Source organism: Balaenoptera borealis (genome assembly GCF_965194805.1).
Source record: "Balaenoptera borealis genome assembly, chromosome: 1".
NCBI classification, from domain to species: Eukaryota; Metazoa; Chordata; class Mammalia; order Artiodactyla; family Balaenopteridae; genus Balaenoptera; species Balaenoptera borealis.
In genome coordinates, this window is record NC_138860.1 from 77,066,153 (window position 1) to 77,083,220 (window position 17,068).

Consider the following 17,068-nt stretch of genomic DNA (forward strand, 5'->3'; position numbering starts at 1 on the left):
CAATTCCTTTCTTCTTTTTCTTTCCCCATCCTCTACCCCCAGTCCCACCCCCAAGCTTGGGAGCATGGGGTTGGGACATGCACTGAGTGTCGCACTTTTATTTAGATAGGGAGGCATGTTGAATGAGTCAGGAGGCCTAGAACTGGAGTCTAGTCCAGCTGGTACAATACCACCTCCCCTTTCAGCTCCCAAAAGAGATATCCAGACACAGACTTTATGATTATTATATTTTTTTCATTGCCAGTGCTGCTCAGCCCTCAGCATAACTTCAATTTTCATGAAATAAACAGTGACTATATAAAATTCCACCTTTCTGAAATTGAAATCTGAGCTCAGGTGAAAGTTTCTTCTTTCCTAAGAAGCTGAGCCTGTGTTCCAGCAAGAGAGACAAGGTTCTCCAAGTGAGGGGAGCTGCACCTGGGTCCTGCCTACAAGTCACAGCAACACCAGCTCACAATGGGGGTCTCAACGGACAGAAGTCAAAAGTCTTAAGACAGTGGGTGACCCAGATGGCCATAGAGTTCAGGCCTACGGTGCTGGAACACAGGCAGGTGTTGGCGCAACCGTCGCAGATAATTGAGGTCAATTCGGGCAAGGCAGAGGCCTGGTCCTTCAGAGCAGCGGGCCACCACTGTTCCCCAGGGATCTACCACCATGCTATGGCCATAACTTGCTCTCTTCTCATGGTGCCGTCCACACTGTGCTGCCGCCACTACGTAGCACTGGCTTTCAATGGCACGGGCCCGCAGCAACACCTGGGGATGGAGGAGATAGGCGTTGACTTAAGTACAGGTAGCAGCTAGTAGGGAAGTGATAGGCCATGGACATTACAGGCCAATCTACCCACTGTGACCATTCTGATAATTGCCTATGAATGATTTACTATGTTAACTATTCTGAGAGGCAACAATCTGGGGAAGTGAATTTTCCCACTAAGTGGGAAGGAGAAGAAAATCTTTTAACTGGTAGAGCCAAGGGAGGAGAATGAGGTAAGAGAAGGCCCTTATGTTCTAAAGAGGTGTCCTCTTACCTCCCAATGGGCTGGGCCTGTAACAGATCCAAATGCTGAAGGGTAGGTAAGTATTTCTGCTCCAGCCTGAACCAATGCCAGAGAGAGTTCAGGGAACCGCATGTCATAGCAGATAGCTAGACCAATCTGGAATGAAAACAGCCTGTTTAGTCCCCCGCCCTGTTTGTCACAGCATCTGGTCATAACCCCGCTACTCCACTCCTTAGGGCTTTCTATCCTCTACTACCACTTCAAAATATTCCTATTCCCCTCCCTCTTGCTCCTCTCCCACCCTCATCCTTTCACAACTCCCACCTTGCCTGCTGGTGTGCTGATAGGAGACTCAAGACTGGGCCCAGGTATGGTAGAGTTGCTTTCATGCATAGGCCCCTGCCCTGGAATCTCTACGTCACACAGATGCGTCTTCCTATACGTGGCCACTACTGACCCTTGAGTAAGAGGGAGAAACAGTACTCAGTGCTGGTGCTCTAGAAGCCCAGCTTAGTTCCTCTCCTCCCAAAGAGGAGATAGCTTATAGGCTAGGAACAGAAATACAAACGCCCCTAAAACCCTTGGCCAAGGAAACAGAGTTGAGAAACAACACAGAATTCTGGAGAATCTTAGGTAGAAGAGCCTGAGAAGAGGCAGGCTGAAGAGTCTCACCCTTGTTGTTCAGAATCACATGACAATTGTAGATTTTCTGAGTCTGCTCCCAGTCTTGGCCACGCTCATGGAAACCACCCAAGGACAGCCAGAGTCCACATTCCCTGAGGGGGAGGGGACACTGACAACTCTTCTCAAGGCTCTACCCTCATATCTGGCAATCCTGGGACATTACCCAGAAAGAAACTACCTCTCCCTCCCCCTTTCCCTGATACCTGGCAAGCTGGGTATATTCTCCCAAAAGGTTCCCACCCAGTGGCTCAGACAGGTGAAGCGTCTCTTCAGGGTTCCGTGCAATGAAGTCAAATGCCTCAGGCAGGAAAGCCAGGCAAGCGCCCAGTCTGGCAGCCTCCCGAATCAGCTCAGCACATGTTATAAAGTTCTGTTTCTTGTCTGGTGTCGATGTTACCTGGCACACAGCCACCAGGGGTAGTTCCCAGGAGGAAGAGGAGACAGCCATGGCTCTGAGTCTGTGAATGGCACAGGCAGGACTCAGACTGACTAGCATGGGGAAACCCAAGTTTAATGATAAGAGGCTAAAATGGGGAGGCAGGAAGGCTGGACTTTCCTTTGATTCTGCTCTTACAGGGCACAGTGACCCATGGCACAATGACCCACTGATCAAATGTTCTGTGATGGCTGGCACCCCAGTGTTTCCCACCATCCATACATTTAACAAACATTTATTGAGCATCTACTATGTGCCAGGCACTGAGAACACAACAAAACATGTTACCTGGGCTGAGCACAAAGTACTGAGAGTCGAGGTATCCGGAGTCCAGGACACAAAAGAAGGGACAGGAGCTGGTGAGGAGGCCTGATGATGAAGCCCAACCTGAAGAAGGTGAGAAATCAGGACACCAACCCCACTCTCAAGCAATACATTTCTAAGATCCTCTGACTTCTCTCTTCATACTGTGAGGCTGAATCAGGGCCCCGCCTGTAAAACCCCCCAAGTCTTCAAAACACTCTGTACCATAAGTAATTATGGGCTACCGGAAGAGCTCATAAAGTGGGAAGATGGAGGAAAGGGCTTTGATCTCACATTAAATTGGAGCCTCTTTCCTCAGTCAAATGTTTCAGCAGTTCACAAGTCATCTCCAAGATACTTCCTTGGTTTTCCCAGCCTCTGTTCTTGACTGTGCACCTGCACAGTTTTATTGACGCAAAGCATATTTCCCCCACCAGAATCTCTGAGGGGAAGTTCACCCTCCCTCGTTCCTCATCACCCAGGGCCCAACCCGCGCCCCACTCTCCAGTTAACCCGTCCTTCCCCGCCTCTCCCAGGGGCAGCGTCTCTGTTGCACAAGTTAAAGCACGGCAGGTGAGAGTCACCGCGGCGGGCGGGAAAGGTAGTAGGTCCTACATGAAGATACGGCCAAAACGATTCGCAGGATCCGAATCGAAGACCGGCCTGGAGGTGGGTGCGCCGGGGGCGAGAGGGCGGTAACTCCGAGACCGGACGTGACGCAGGGAGGGTGGGCTGAGCTACGCAGGCCGGAAGCCCAGCAGGCGGTGAAGATGGCGGAGAACAGCGGTCGCAGCGGCAAGAACAGCGGGAGCGGCGCGGGGAAGGGGACGGTGTCAGCAGAGCAGGTGGGGAGCAGGGAACGCGAAGGAGGACAACCCGGCTGGGTCCGGAGTCGATGTGAGAACAGGGGGAAGCCTGCTCCTGGTGCAGACCTTTACTCCAGTCCCACATTTGCGTGGCCACCCAGAGAGGGGAGGGTCCTTGGAGAAGCTAGCCGAGCCCCCGGGGAGAGAGTAGGCGGATTGGTAGGTGAAAGCCACGCCCCCTCGGGGTGTTGAGTGAGCCTGGGGGAGAGAAAAGCTCTGAGAAGCAGGGTCTGGGAGGATGCGCAAGTCTGAGGAAAGATGGGTGGTCACTTTCCCTATTTTCCTCCGCACCTTCAAACAGGGTATGGCTGGGCAAGGCAGCTCCTAACGAATCCCAGGGGATTAGTCAACGGCTGGGAGTGTAGTCTTACTGGACCCTGAAACCACGTTGAAAATCGTCGTCGCTCTGCAGAGACACGTGACTCACACACTCGAACAGTCTAGTGTTTCATACTGTTTTGATTCGGGAGTCATTACTAGATTGAATTTTTTTTATAGACCAGAAATCCTTTACTAAAAATCCGAGCATGCATTTCCCCTAGTGCCTAGCACCGGGAAACGTTTGATAAATTAATCAGAAAAGCCCCTTGTCGCTTGGGAACCATGGTTTGCTAATAGTGGGGCTAGTGTTTACTAGGGGTGGGAAGAAATCTGCGTAATAGGAAAACGTAGTAAAAACAACAGCTTTTTAAATTATAGTTTTATTTATCAGTTATTTGTTGAACAGTTACTATAGGCAGAGGTATTTGCATAAAGGTCTTTAAAACTGACCCCTACAGTCAAAGAGCTTATAGTCTGGTGGGAAAAATATGACATACAAAATGCTAATGTGAGGCAGAAGTATATCTAAGAGAGATATAAAGTGCTGTGGAATTTTGGGGAGGGAAGTAGAGATAGTTTCTGACTTAGGGGGAAAAAGGCAAGGGAGAAGGAACTTAATACTTTTTGAGGGTCTGCCATGTGTCAGACTTTCTGCTGGTTACAGGGAAAAAGATAAATGAAATAGACCTTGTTTTCAAGTTAACACACAGACTCATTTGAGAAAAGACAAACCAAACAGTAAGTTTTTTCTTTTATTGAATTTTACTTTATTTTTTATACAGCAGGTTCTTATTAGTTATCTCTTTTATACATATTAGTGTATATATGTCAATCCCAATCTCCCAATTCATCCCACCACCACCCCTCCCCTGCCACTTTCCCCCTTTGGTGTCCATACGTTTGTTTCTCTACATCTGTGTCTCTGTTTCTGCCCTGCAAACAGGTTCATCTGTACCATTTTTCTAGGTTCCACATATATGCATTAATATACGATATTTGTTTTTCTCTTTCTGACTTACTTCACTCTGTATGACAGTTTCTAGATCCATCCACATCTCTACAAATGACCCAATTTCGTTTCTTTTTATGGCTAAGTAATATTCCATTGTATATATGTACCACATCTTCTTTATCCATTCATCTGTCAGTGGGCATTTAGGTTGCTTCCATGACCTGGCTATTGTAAATAGTGCTGCAATGAACATTGGGGTGCATGTGTCTTTTTGAATTATGGTTTTCTCTGGGTATATGCCCAGCAGTGGGATTGCTGGGTGGTATGGTAGTTCTATTTTTAGTTTTTTAAGGAACCTCCATACTGTTCTCCATAGTGGCTGTATCAGTTTACATTCCCACCAACAGTGCAAGAGGGTTCTCTTTTCTCCACATCCTCTCCAGCATTTGTTGTTTGTAGATTTTCTGATGGTGCCCCTTATAACTGGTGTGAGGTGATACCTCATTGTAGTTTTGATTTGCATTTCTCTAATAATTAGTGTTGTTGAGCAGCTTTTCATGTGCTTCTTGGCCATCTGTATATCTTCTTTGGAGAAATGTCTATTTAGGTCTTATGCCCATTTTTTGATTGGGTTGCCAAACAGTAAGTTTTACAAGTTTTATAATGTTCCTCACAGGCCTTCTTAATGGCAGCTAGAGGAGGGACCTCTAACTAAGCAGGAGATTATGAGATTGGGGGGTGGGTGGGAAAGGGAAGTGTGGTATAGTGGGGTGACTAAGAGTGTAAGGAGTGCACTGGGTTCAGATAGATCTGTGTTTGAATCACATTTCTACCTTTTACTACCTGTATATGACCTCCCATGAGTTACTTCTTTTGGTCTTCTCCTTCTGTGGAAACGTAATGGTGCTTACCTCACTGTATTTCAATTATTAGGCTAGACAACGCATACAAAGTGTTTTGCACAGTGATTGGAATATACTACGTGCTTAATAAGTGTTAATTACTTTGTAAAAAAGATAATCCTTCAGCTCAGTTCTAAAGGATGAGAGAAGTTAGTCAAGCAAAGAAGGAAATGGAGGATTTTCTAGATAGAGGGAATAATGTGTTTAAAAACACTGTGGCATGAAACTGCCTGACATGTTTGGGATGCAGGTGGACTTAAAGTTTGGGATGGACTGCAAGACTTGAAAGTGGAGAAAAAGAGATAAAAGAGGAATCTAGGCTGTCCCTCAGGTTTCTGTTTTTGATGGTGCCACAGGGAATGTAGGAAGATGGACAGGTTTGGGGAGAAAATAAGTTTGAATTTGGGTTTCTTGTGGGATATCCAGGTAGAGACCTTTAGTAGGTGGTTTGATTTATAATCTTGAGTTACAGAAAGAAATCTGAGTTGGAGATACAGATTAGAGAATTATAAGTTTATGGATGGTAGACAAAGCCATGGCTGTGGATGAAATCACCTACAGTTTGTACAGAAAGTGAAAAAAGAAGTAAAACAGGAGTGAAACCAATAGTTAAGGGGTGGTAGAGAAAAAGAAGCCCTCAAAAGAGACTGAAGAATTGTGGTAATTGAGTTCTGAGGCTTTCCTTGCTTAACATTCTCTGGCCTTTGTTTGTGTTCTAGAGAGAACACTGGGTAAAAAATATTATATTTATCACTGCTGCAAATTTGAGCCATATAGAGAAGATGGAGGCAAGTGGCACATTGTGCTAGGCACTTTACTTGTTTTATCTTCTGTCACTTAATTACTGCCATTTGAAGTAGCAGTATGGTCCTCAAGATGTTTGAGTTTCAGAGGCTTTAGCTAACTTACCCAGAGTCAGTAACTGGGAGAGCAGAGCTTTTAATTGAGGGACTTGAGCATCAGACAGACCTATTTTTTATACCATAATCCTATTAGAGATATTTGAGCTGAGCCTGAAGGATTGGATAAATTTGAACAGGTGGCAGTAGAAATAGAATATAGGGAATAGGGTAAGAAGAGATCTGAGGAAAGCATAGATTGACATTAAGTGCAGTGACTAGTTTAGCTAAATCATGAGTTATAAGTTAGAAAGATGTAGTCCTTAAAGCAAGCTGAGTCTACATGGCAACGAATTCAGGACTTTTTAATGTAAGCAGTGAGAGAGTCATAGAAGGATATATGTTATACTATTGATTTTTTTTCTTATTACATAAAATTATACACATTCATTTTAGAAAATGTAGAAAACACAAGAAGAAGTACAAAATAAGAAATAAATTACCCATGAGCCTACTTTACCCATGATCCTACTATCCAGAGGTAACTATTCTTACCATTTTGAAATACATCCTTTGAGAGGTTTCCCCCCTCCTTTATGTTTTTGTATATGTGTGTGTAGATGGAAAGGGAGGGCATGTATATTTTACATATTTAATTTTATAAAATTAGTATTATACACTATTTGCTGTTTCGTAATCTGCTTTTTTCTCTTAAAAAAAGATTTATTTATTACTTATTTATTTAATTTATTTTAGGCTGCATCGGGTCTTAGTTGCGGCATGCGGGCTCTTTGTTGCGGCACGCGGGCTTCTCTCTAGTTGTGGCATGTGGGTTTTCTCTTCTCTAGTTGTGGCATGCAGCCTCCAGGGCATGTGGGCTGTGTAGTTTGCCGCACATGGGCTCTAGCTGAAGCGCGTGAGCTCAGTAGTTGTGGTGCGCAGGCTTAGTTGCCCCTTGGCATGTGGGATTTTAGTTTCCCTGACCAGGGATTGAACCCCCCGGCCCCTGCATTGTAAGGCGGATTCTTTACCACTGGACCACCAGGAAAGTCCCCATAATCTGCTTTTTAAGCCTAATAATATATCACGAATATTTTTCTATATCACCCAAGTGCTAAAAGAATTAAATTAGCAACAGTGTATAGGATGGATTTGGAGAGTCCAAAAATGGGGAGATAATTTAGAAGACTGTTGCAGTAGTTCAGACAAGAGGTAATGAAGGCCTCAACTAGGGTGATGTCAGTAAGCCTAAGAAAAATTGCTGAGGTAGAGGCAATAAATTTGACAGTTGATGGGATAAGGGTGTGTCCAAAGATGAAACTAGGGTCTCCTACCAGGCTAGAGTCATGTTACTAGCAGAAATAGGAGACAAGAAGAATAGCAGTTTAAAATGGAGTAAAAGAAAATTCAGCTTTGAATGACCCGAGTTTAAGGTATCCATAGGACATTTAGGTGGAGATGTTTTATAATAGTAGCAGGCACTATTTATTGACAATCTATTATATGCTGGATATTGTCCTAAGTCCTTGATGTAATTAATGAATCCTCTCAACATCCTATGAGGCAGATATCTCCATTTTTTTGGTGAAAAAACTTAGATTCAAAAAAGAAGTAACAACAACAAAAAAGTAACTTGGGAATTCCCTGGCGATCCAGTGGTTAGAACTCGGTGCTTTCACTGCCATGGTCCAGGTTCAGTCCCTGGTTGGGGAACTAAGATCCTGCAAGCCTCATGGCCTGGCCAAAAAAATCAATAAATAAAGTGAATTGGGAGGTGAGGAAGTGGAGGCAGTGCATGTAGACTAGTCCTAAAATATTTGATGAAGAGAAGGGATGAGAATCATCATTTGATGATGGTCAAATCATCATTTGATAAGGTCGAAGAAATTTTTAGAGTTGAGTATGTTTGTCAGAAAAGGGGGCACTGAAAAGAAGATATTTAGTGCAGCAATAGCCCAGAAAATGCTTTTCCAGATGCATCCAGTCATAATTCTCTACCTCTTTGATTCTTCCATTGAACCCAATAAGAGTAAATATCATGTAGGTAAGAAGACCAAAGGACCTTTTGGGGATAAATGTAATGATTGTAGATTTTCCCCAAAGTTATCAAAATTATATGGTATCAATTAAACAAAAAAGAAAGAAAAGAAAATCAAAATAAATCAAGTGGAAATAGTTTGACTTTTTTTTTTTTACAGTTGTGTGTGTGAACTTTTTTCTTTTTAACTTGTTTATCTTATTTATTTTATTTTTGGCTGCACTGGGTCCTCGTTGCTGCACACGGGCTTTCTCTAGTTGCAGTGAGAGGGGGCTACTCTTCGTTGCAGTGCCCAGGCTTCTCGTTGCGGTGGCTTCTCTTGTTGCAGAGCACAGACTCCAGGTGCACAGGCTTCAGTAGTTGTGGCTTGCGGGTTCTAGAGTGCAGGCTCAGTAGTTGTGGTGCACGGGCTTAGTTGCTCCGCGGCATGTGGGATCTTCCCGGACCATGGATCGAAACCGCGTCCCTTGCATTGGCAGGCAGATTCTTAACCACTGTGCCACCAGGGAAGCCCTGTTTGTTTTAGAATTAAATGAAATAAAGAGTCTAGCACAGGACTTCCCTGGTGGCGCAGGAAGGAAAACCTAACGCAGCCAAAAAAAAAAAAAAGTCTAGCACAGTACCTGCCACATAGTAGGGCTCCTTTACTTTGCAAATTGTGGAAGGAAGGCAGGTTATTGTAGGACTATGAAAGATATAGATATTTTAAAAGAGGTTGTATTTGCATATTTTAAATTTCCAAAGAAAACAATAAAGATTAAAAGGCAGGCTGCATGGTGGAAAATAAGGAACACAATACATGAAAATAGAAAAAGTTTTCTATCAAAAAATGTAAGGAATTGCTATATGCTTACATGTGAGCCCATAGAAGGAGTTAACATGGGAGTTGGGGATGGCAAGAAATGCTTCCTAGAAGAATCTAAGTTGAAACCTGAAGAAAGAGTTAGAGTTAGAGGGGTGGCCCAGTGGTTGAGAATCCGCCTGCCAATGCAGGGGACACAGGTTCCATCCCTGGTCCGGGAAGATCCCACAGGCTGCGGAGCAACTAAGCCCGTGAGGCACAACTACTGAGCCCGCGCGCCACAACTAAAGCCCATGCTCCTAGAGCCCGTGCTCCACAACAAGAGAAGCCACCACAATGAGAAGCCCGTGCATCACAACGAAGAGTAGCCCCTGCTCGCTGCAACTAGAGAAAAGCCCTCACGCAGCAAGGGAGACCCAACACAGCCAAAAAAAGCCTAACACTTAAAAAAAAAAGTTAAAAAAAAAAAAAAGAATTAAGAGTTAGGCAGAGAAAAATGCAATGAGAGAGGTTTGGGTAAGTGTGCCAGGTAAGGTGTGGATTCTATGCAAATGCCTGAAGGTAAATGAATAGGGGAACTACAAGTGGTTCTACTGGGCAATAGTGCTGACTGTAAGAGGTGGGAGAAGGACTGATTGGGAGAGGTCAGGAAGGACCATGTCTTATAGGACTTCTTTCTGCTGTCTTCAGGAGTTTGGATTTTATCCCATGAGCAGTGGGAACCATTGAAGGTTTAGGCATAGGAATAATATGGTTAGATTTAAATTTAAGGTTACTTGTGCTGAAGTGTGGGGAATGGATTGAAGGGGGCCGGCCGATCTGGAGGCAGGTGTGGAACTCAGCTAGGAAGTTCCAGTAGTACAGGTGAGAGAGGATAGTGGATGGATTTGAGGTATTTAGTATTAACAGATAGATATGATTTAGAGATTAATTGGGTGTGGATAGTGAGTTGAGGATGATTCCAAGGTTTCTGGAATTAAGCTCTCTTCCTGCTCTAAAAATTATTAAATTAACAAAGATAATATAAGCTACCATTAGGTACAATCATGACATTGCTGGTAGCACTGTAAAGTCATCTGGTCATCTTGGAGAACTTTATAGCAACATGCAGTAGAAACTATAATAATGTTAATACCCTTTTGACTCATTAATCTTACTTTGGAGAATATGATTCAAGAGAAATGGCTGTAAAATTTTTCTACTATTTGTCCAGATACTTAATGCTATTTATTACAGAAAAATTGGAAATAACCTAAATGTCCCAACAAGAGAAGAATAGCTTTAACAAATATATAAATAGGGTGTAAATGCTATATAGCCCTTAAAAATTAGAAAACCATGTTCTGTGGGTGAACAGATAAAATGTCACACACACACACAGGAGAATATTATTCATCTGTAAAAAAGGAGGAAATTCTGCTATTTGTGACAAAATGGAGGAACCCTGAGGGCATTAGGTTAAGTGAAAATAAGTCAATGAAAGACAAATACTGTATGATCTCACTTATATGTGGAATAAAAAACCAAAAACTTAACTCATAGAAACAGAGGAGATTGGTGGTTGCTTGGAGGGGGAGGTGGGGGAATGATTAGAGGGGGTGAAAGGGTACAAACTTGGAGTTATAAGATGAACAAATTCTGGGGATCTAATGTATAGCATGGTGACTATGGTTAGCAATACCGTACTGTATACTTGAAAGTTGCTATGAGAATAGATCTTTTTTTTTTTAATTTATTTATTTTATTTTTGGCTGCATTGGTTCCTCATTGCTGCGCGGGCTTTCTCTGGTTGCGGCGAGCAGGGGCTACTCTTCGTTGCAGTGCGTGGGCTTCTCATTGCGGTGGCTTCTCCTTTGTGGAGCATGGGCTCTAGGCGCGCGGGCTTCAGTAGTTGTGGCACGTGGGCTCAGTAGTTGTGCCTCACGGACTCTAGAGCGCAGGCTCAGTAGTTGTGGCACAAGGGCTTAGTTGCTCCGTGGCATGTGGGATCTTCCCGGACCAGGGCTCGAACCCGTGTCTCCTGCATTGGCAGGCGGATTCTTACCCACTGTGCCACCAGGGAAGCCCCGAGAATAGATCTTAAAAGTTCTCATCACAAACAGGAACTGTGAGGTGATGGATGTATTAACTAACATTATTGTGGTAATCATTTCCATATATATATAAAATCATAATGTTGTATATCTTAAACTTATACAATGCTATATGTCAATTATATCTTTTTTAATATAAATTCATTTATTTATTTATTTTTGGCTGCATTGGGTTTTGGGGTTTTTTAAAATTTATTTTATTTATTTATTTTTGGCTGCACTGGGTCTTCATTGCTGCATGCAGGCTTTCTCTAGTTGCAGCGAGCGGGGTCTACTCTTCGTTTCGGTGCGCGGGCTTCTCATTGCAGTGGCCTCTCGTTGCAGAGCACAGGCTCTAGGCGTAGCTTCAGTAGTTGTGGCACGTGGGCTCAGTAGTTGTGGCTCGCGGGCTCTAGAGCGCAGGCTCAGCAGTTGTGGTACATGGACTTAGTTGCTCCATGGCATGTGAGATCTTCCCGGACCAGGGCCTGAACCCGTGTCCCTTGCATTGGCAGGCGGATTCTTAACCACTGTGCCACCAGGGAAGCCCTGCATTGGGTTTTGTTGCTGCGTGCAGGCTTTCTCTAGTTGCGGCGAGGGGGGGCTACTCTTTGTTGTGGTGCGCGGGCTTCTCATTGCGGTGGCTTCTCTTGTTGCGGAGCATGGGCTCTAGGCACGTGGGCTTCAGTAGTTGTGGCACTCGGGCTCAGTAGTTGTGGCTCACAGGCTCTAGAGTGCAGGCTCAGTAGTTGCGGCACATGGGCTTAGTTGCTCTGCGGCATGTGGGATCTTCCCAGAACAGGGCTTGAACCCGTGTCCCCTGCATTGGCAAGTGGATTCTTTTTTTTTTTTAACATCTTTATTGGAGTATAATTGCTTTATGTTGTTGTGTTAGTTTCTGCTGTTAACAAAGTGAATCAGCTATACATATACGTATATCCCCATATCCCCTCCCTCTTGTGTCTCCCTCCCATCCTCCCTATCCCACCCCTCTAGGTGGTCACAAAGCACAGAGCTGATCTCCCTGTGCTATGCGGCTGCTTCCCACTAGCTATCTATTTTACATTTGGTAGTGTATATATGTCAGTGCTACTCTCTCACTTCGTCCCAGCTTACCCTTCCCCCTCCCCGTGTCCTCAAGTCCATTCTCTATGTCTGGCAGGCGGATTCGTAACCACTGGGAACAACAACAAAAAAAAGATGATCGTGTCTTGTGTAAAGTTATTTGTACATGCCAAATATGAGAATGTAAAGAGCTCTGTATAGTTGTAAGGCTTGAAACTACTTTAGAATAGGAAAAATAGGGATTTCCCTGGTGGTCCAGTGGTTAGGACTCCACGCTTCCACTGCAGGGGTCACGGGTTCCATCCCTGGTCAGGGAAACTAAGATCCCACATGCTGTGCCGCACTGCCAAAAGAAAAAAAAAGGAAAAATAGTTGGTATTTTAATTGGATTCTTTTTCAGCAGGGATGTTTATATGTTAGATGATTTAATAGGGTTGAGAGAGTCAACAGTGACCTGGCCATCCCTACGCATGCCAGACTGCTTTAGGAGAACACGAAATAAGGGAAAGGGAAGGTAAATTAGGTCAAGCCATAGGGGAGAAAACCACTAGTAAGTTGTATTTTAGGAGGAAGAATGTGGGAATAGAGCATAGCCTCTCTGTCTTCATTACCTGGCAGACCCCAGAGATGGCAGGTTAATATCAGCTTATTTTGTGTTTAACTAAAAGTTAGTTGTCAGCTGCTAAGAGATTTCATTTCCTTCAAGTGCATCAGTGGCTGAAATTTTCCATAACAACTGTGGATAACTCATACACTTAAATATATTTACTTTAGTTTGGTGTTGTCATAAACTCTATAACTGGACCAAGAGGAAATAGGGGTTGTTAATTAGCAAAAGTATTTGAAGAAAAGTTGTAATTAAAATCTTTTTGCCTATAGTTGTGTTAAATTGGTGGTTGAAAAGTAGATTCCTACTAATTACTAAGGAAAATAAGTTCAGGCCTCAGAAATTTTAGACATTTAAGCTGAGTTCATTAATGTGTGTTAAATATGACATACTTGCAGAAGAGTGGATGTCATTTGGGTGCTAGGAGAACATCTAGAATCTAGTTTAGTTGTGGAATTTTCTTAGATGGAAGTATTTTGATCTGTAACACTGACAGTGGAGAAAATGCTAATTATAAATGGAATAGTTTTGATATAGGCAATGAAGGTGAAGGAGAAACAGCTTGTAGATGAGTGAGATTTCCAAGGCGTTTGCTGAAATGAGTGGATGAAGCAGATTGAGATGAAAGGATGATGGATGGGAGAAGGAAACAAGTTGCTGGAATGACAAGTTCCTAGTCAAATTTATTCCGTCATTTATTGGGCAGTAGAAGGGCTGTAGGGGTGGTACAGGACAGTCATTTGGAGTATATTAGCTGTATTAGCTGTATATGAATCTTGCAGAGAGAAAGAGCTAGAGATAAGGGATCCTAGTAAAGATGAGGTGGTTAGTCAGTGATGGCAGTGAGACCTGAGATGACATAAATGAGAGTGAGAGATTTGGCAGTGGTTTGAATGAATGGGCTCACTGCTCTCAGTGGACCAGGAGGGTCCAAGGGACACTTTGGGTTTGGAGAGAAGGTCATAATAGTAATTAATGTACTTCACTGCTTACAAAGCCGTTTCACATTAATTCATTCACGTGATACAACAGCCCTATGAAGTAGGTATCATCTGCCTTTTACAGGTGAGAAAACTAAGGCTCAGAGAGATTAACCCAGTGGTTCTCAGTTCTGGCTGCACATCAGAATTTCATGGGAGATCTTTTCTTAAATACTGAGGCCTGGGCCTCACTCCCAGTGATTGTGTAATTGTTCTGAGGCTAGTACTATTTACGTTTTAAAAATGGTCCCCTGATGATTCTAATGTGTAGCCAGGGTTGAATGAACAGGGCTAAAAGTCTGTCAGAGTTCATAAAACCAATATGTGGCAGAGACAAAACTTGAAACCTGGTCTTTTGTCTTTCATCTGATATTTCTTTCCAGATACAGTCATCAGAGCCCTATACTAGAAGTGATGCTGGTGGTGGTATTAGTACCCTGTCTGATTTTCACACTGTTTTAATTCTCTGCTCAGTTTCTGGGGAACAAGAAGCTGGTGGTAATCACTTCTCTGGGCCTTTATGTGTGTTATTATGCTTCTTTTGTACCATTACCCACCCCACCCCCAACCCCAGTTTCTCATCCTTCAGGCTTCAGTTAAGGCATTATCTCTCAGGAAGCCTGTATCAGTTAGGGTTTAGAGGCTACAGGTACAGGCTTTGGGCAACTTATTTATTATTTTTTTTAAAAGAGTGTTTTAGAAGGATGGTGGTAGGTCACAGAATTGAACACAGTGAAAAGGAACATTAAACAACTAGGCCACACAGAGTTCGATAACTAGGGCAGCTTTGGGGATTTCAGGAATAGGAATGGAGGATCATCTTTATAGGACAACTATAGGTGTCTTAGCTCCAGCTGCCTTCTGTACCTGTTTGTCTCTACCCAAAATTCAATTCCTATAGTATAGAATATAGGTCACTGCCCATGTGGTCAAAGAGCAAGGGTCCTGTGATTAGGAGCCTCACAAGAACCCCAGTGAATTAGGAGGGGCACTTGCCTAATGGGAGGGATGCTGGGCAGACCCAAACAAGAGTTACTCGTTACATGGGGCTTCCCTGGTGGCGCAGTGGTTAAGAATCCGCCTGCCAATGCAAGGGACACGGGTTCAGGCCCTGGTCTGGGAAGATCCCACATGCCGCAGAGCAGCTAAGCCCGCGCGCCACAACTACTGAGCCTACGCTCTAGAGCCTGCGAGCCACAACTACTGAGCCCACGTGCCACAACTACTGAAGCCTGCGCGCCTAGAGCCTGTGCTCCACAACAAGAGAAGCCACCGTAATGAGAAGCCCACGCACCGCAATGAAGAGTAGCCCCCGCTCTCCTCAACTAGAGAAAGCCCTCGTGCAGCAACAAAGAGCCAACACAGCCAAAAATAAATAAATAAATAAAATTAAAAAAAAAAAAAGTTACTCGTTACAAAGCCTTTCCTGACAGCCCTCTTTACCTGCGAGTTTAAGCTCCACTGTAGGTGCTCCAGTAGCTCTCCACACCCATTCCTATGTAACAAATGCCTAATCCTCACCAAAGGAAGCTGCAAGGTGGCCTAGCAAATACCTCACTCACACCTAGTAGGCACTCAGTGTTGGGTGAATGGAATTCCAGACAGACTTAATTTAGAAACTGCAAACTGTGTTCTACTCCTTTTCCAAGATAGGTGTCTACTACTGCATCTTTGTAAAGCCTGCTATCCTGCGTTGACCCTCTGCCATTTCCACTGTCCCCTTCCTCACCTTTATCTCCTTCTCACCTTCTTAGGTAATTGCTGGCTTCAACCGCCTTCGGCAGGAACAGCGGGGCCTGGCATCCAAAGCAGCTGAGCTGGAGATGGAGTTGAATGAGCACAGGTGGGGGAGCCGGGAGACGCAAGCACAAGGAGAGTTGGATGGGCCACTTGGTTTTGGGGGGGGGGGTAATGGGCCATTTTGTAAGAGGGTTGCAGCAGAGCGGGACTGAATTCTCAGATCCTGCCTTGTCCTCCTACCTCAGCCTAGTGATCGATACTCTGAAGGAGGTAGATGAAACCCGCAAGTGCTACCGCATGGTTGGAGGGGTACTGGTGGAGCGCACTGTCAAAGAGGTGCTGCCTGCCTTGGAGAACAACAAGGAGCAGGTGAGCAAGAATCCCTGTGTAGATGCCCTGGGCAACCAAGGAGTAAGGAAAGGGAGGCCAGGGCTTTAGGGAATGTGGGGGAGGAAAGTGTGGGTAGGAACTCGTGTTGAAGGCAGCATAAATAGCCTATTAGCCCATGCTCTTTAGCTATGCTACGTCTAACTCCTTAGACAAAGGAGTTGCTGACTCTGCCTATTTTCTGGCTGAATTGGGGGAGGGGAGGTGGTTAGAGTGGAGTTTCTCACAGTGTAGTCCATGGCTACGTGCATCCAAATCACCTGGAGGACTAATTTAAAATGCAGCTTCCCAGACCCTGTCCTGTACCCACTGATTGAGAACCTTTGGGGATGGGAGCCATGAAGTGGCATTTTAAAAATAAGCAGCCCAGGTGATTCTTATGTATACTACAGTTTATAAACCTTGTTTTTAAGAAAGGAATACTTTTTGTGTCTGGGCTCTACTATTAATACTTGGTTAAAGTTGAGGTTAGAGGTATCATCACTCCTTCACTTCCCCCAACCATAGTCCGTAACGGATGGGGGAAGGGAGTCCTGAAATCCTTACATAATCCCTGTCGTTTGCCCTCTAGATACAGAAGATCATTGAGACACTGACACAGCAGCTTCAGGCAAAGGGAAAAGAACTAAATGAATTCCGGGAAAAGCACAACATTCGTCTCATGGGGGAAGACGAGAAGCCAGCAGCCAAGGAAAACTCAGAAGGGGCTGGGGCTAAGTCCAGCTCAGCTGGAGTGTTGGTCTCCTAGAGACCAAGGCCTTTGCATTTTTTTCTACCCTGATTCCCACTTCTTCTAATTTCTCTTTATTGTTATTATTTTCTCTGCTATTGTAATATTTTTTTTGTTAATTAAATGTTTTGTTCAGAATGCTTAGCTCTAGCCTGAAGCTTTCACCCAGTATTAGGGGTAGAATTTGCATGGGGCATGGGCAAGCATATGATTTGTGGTTTTGGGTCCATCTGGTTAATGGCTAACAATATCAAACTAGGTCCCATATTTTATCCTTTACCTTGCAAATAAAGATGCATCTCCTTATTTACTTCCCTCCCCGCCAAAAGATTCAGAAACAAATG

General features: G+C 44.2%; 2 protein-coding genes across 7 annotated transcripts; one reads left to right on the forward strand and one right to left on the reverse strand.

Annotated features, from left to right (window-relative positions):
- Positions 1 to 208: 208 nt before the first annotated feature.
- NIT1 (nitrilase 1) lies at positions 209 to 3,173 on the reverse strand. Of its 4 annotated transcripts, none has more exons than XM_082406657.1 (7): positions 3,039 to 3,173; positions 2,409 to 2,507; positions 1,888 to 2,142; positions 1,673 to 1,776; positions 1,325 to 1,458; positions 1,031 to 1,156; positions 209 to 755 (listed from the first exon to the last, which is right to left on the reverse strand). In XM_082406657.1, coding segments are annotated over exons 1-7 (987 nt in total). In that variant the 5' UTR covers positions 3,041 to 3,173; the 3' UTR covers positions 209 to 488. The 4 variants fall into 4 exon arrangements, with proteins under 4 accessions (XP_082262783.1, XP_082262785.1, XP_082262784.1 ...); XM_082406659.1 differs by having other exon boundaries at positions 3,008 to 3,098; XM_082406658.1 differs by lacking the exon at positions 3,039 to 3,173 and adding an exon at positions 2,925 to 2,945.
- PFDN2 (prefoldin subunit 2) lies at positions 3,131 to 16,868 on the forward strand. Of its 3 annotated transcripts, XM_082407580.1 has the most exons (5): positions 3,173 to 3,268; positions 4,275 to 4,348; positions 15,622 to 15,710; positions 15,853 to 15,976; positions 16,566 to 16,868. In XM_082407580.1, exons 3-5 carry the CDS (start codon positions 15,691 to 15,693, stop codon positions 16,740 to 16,742), a joined length of 321 nt encoding a protein of 106 aa, XP_082263706.1. In that variant the 5' UTR covers positions 3,173 to 3,268; positions 4,275 to 4,348; positions 15,622 to 15,690; the 3' UTR covers positions 16,743 to 16,868. The 3 variants fall into 3 exon arrangements, with proteins under 3 accessions (XP_082263705.1, XP_082263706.1, XP_082263707.1); XM_082407579.1 differs by lacking the exon at positions 4,275 to 4,348 and having other exon boundaries at positions 3,131 to 3,268; XM_082407581.1 differs by lacking the exons at positions 3,173 to 3,268; positions 4,275 to 4,348 and adding an exon at positions 3,298 to 3,320.
- Positions 16,869 to 17,068: the final 200 nt, after the last annotated feature.

What these genes read in the sequence shown, in the direction of transcription:
- NIT1 (XM_082406656.1), bottom strand. Translation starts at nt 2,770, where the DNA reads ATGACTTGTGAACTGCTGAAACATTTGACTGAGGAAAGAGGCTCCAAT. An exon ending in TCAGCACACCAGCAGGCAAG is followed by an intron (nt 1,157 to 1,324) that starts GTGGGAGTTGTG and finishes TTTTCATTCCAG; the next exon opens with ATTGGTCTAGCTATCTGCTA. An exon ending in CAGGCCCAGCCCATTGGGAG is followed by an intron (nt 756 to 1,030) that starts GTAAGAGGACAC and finishes CTCCATCCCCAG; the next exon opens with GTGTTGCTGCGGGCCCGTGC.
- PFDN2 (XM_082407579.1), top strand. Translation starts at nt 3,194, where the DNA reads ATGGCGGAGAACAGCGGTCGCAGCGGCAAGAACAGCGGGAGCGGCGCG. An exon ending in ATGGAGTTGAATGAGCACAG is followed by an intron (nt 15,711 to 15,852) that starts GTGGGGGAGCCG and finishes CTCCTACCTCAG; the next exon opens with CCTAGTGATCGATACTCTGA. An exon ending in TGGAGAACAACAAGGAGCAG is followed by an intron (nt 15,977 to 16,565) that starts GTGAGCAAGAAT and finishes TTTGCCCTCTAG; the next exon opens with ATACAGAAGATCATTGAGAC.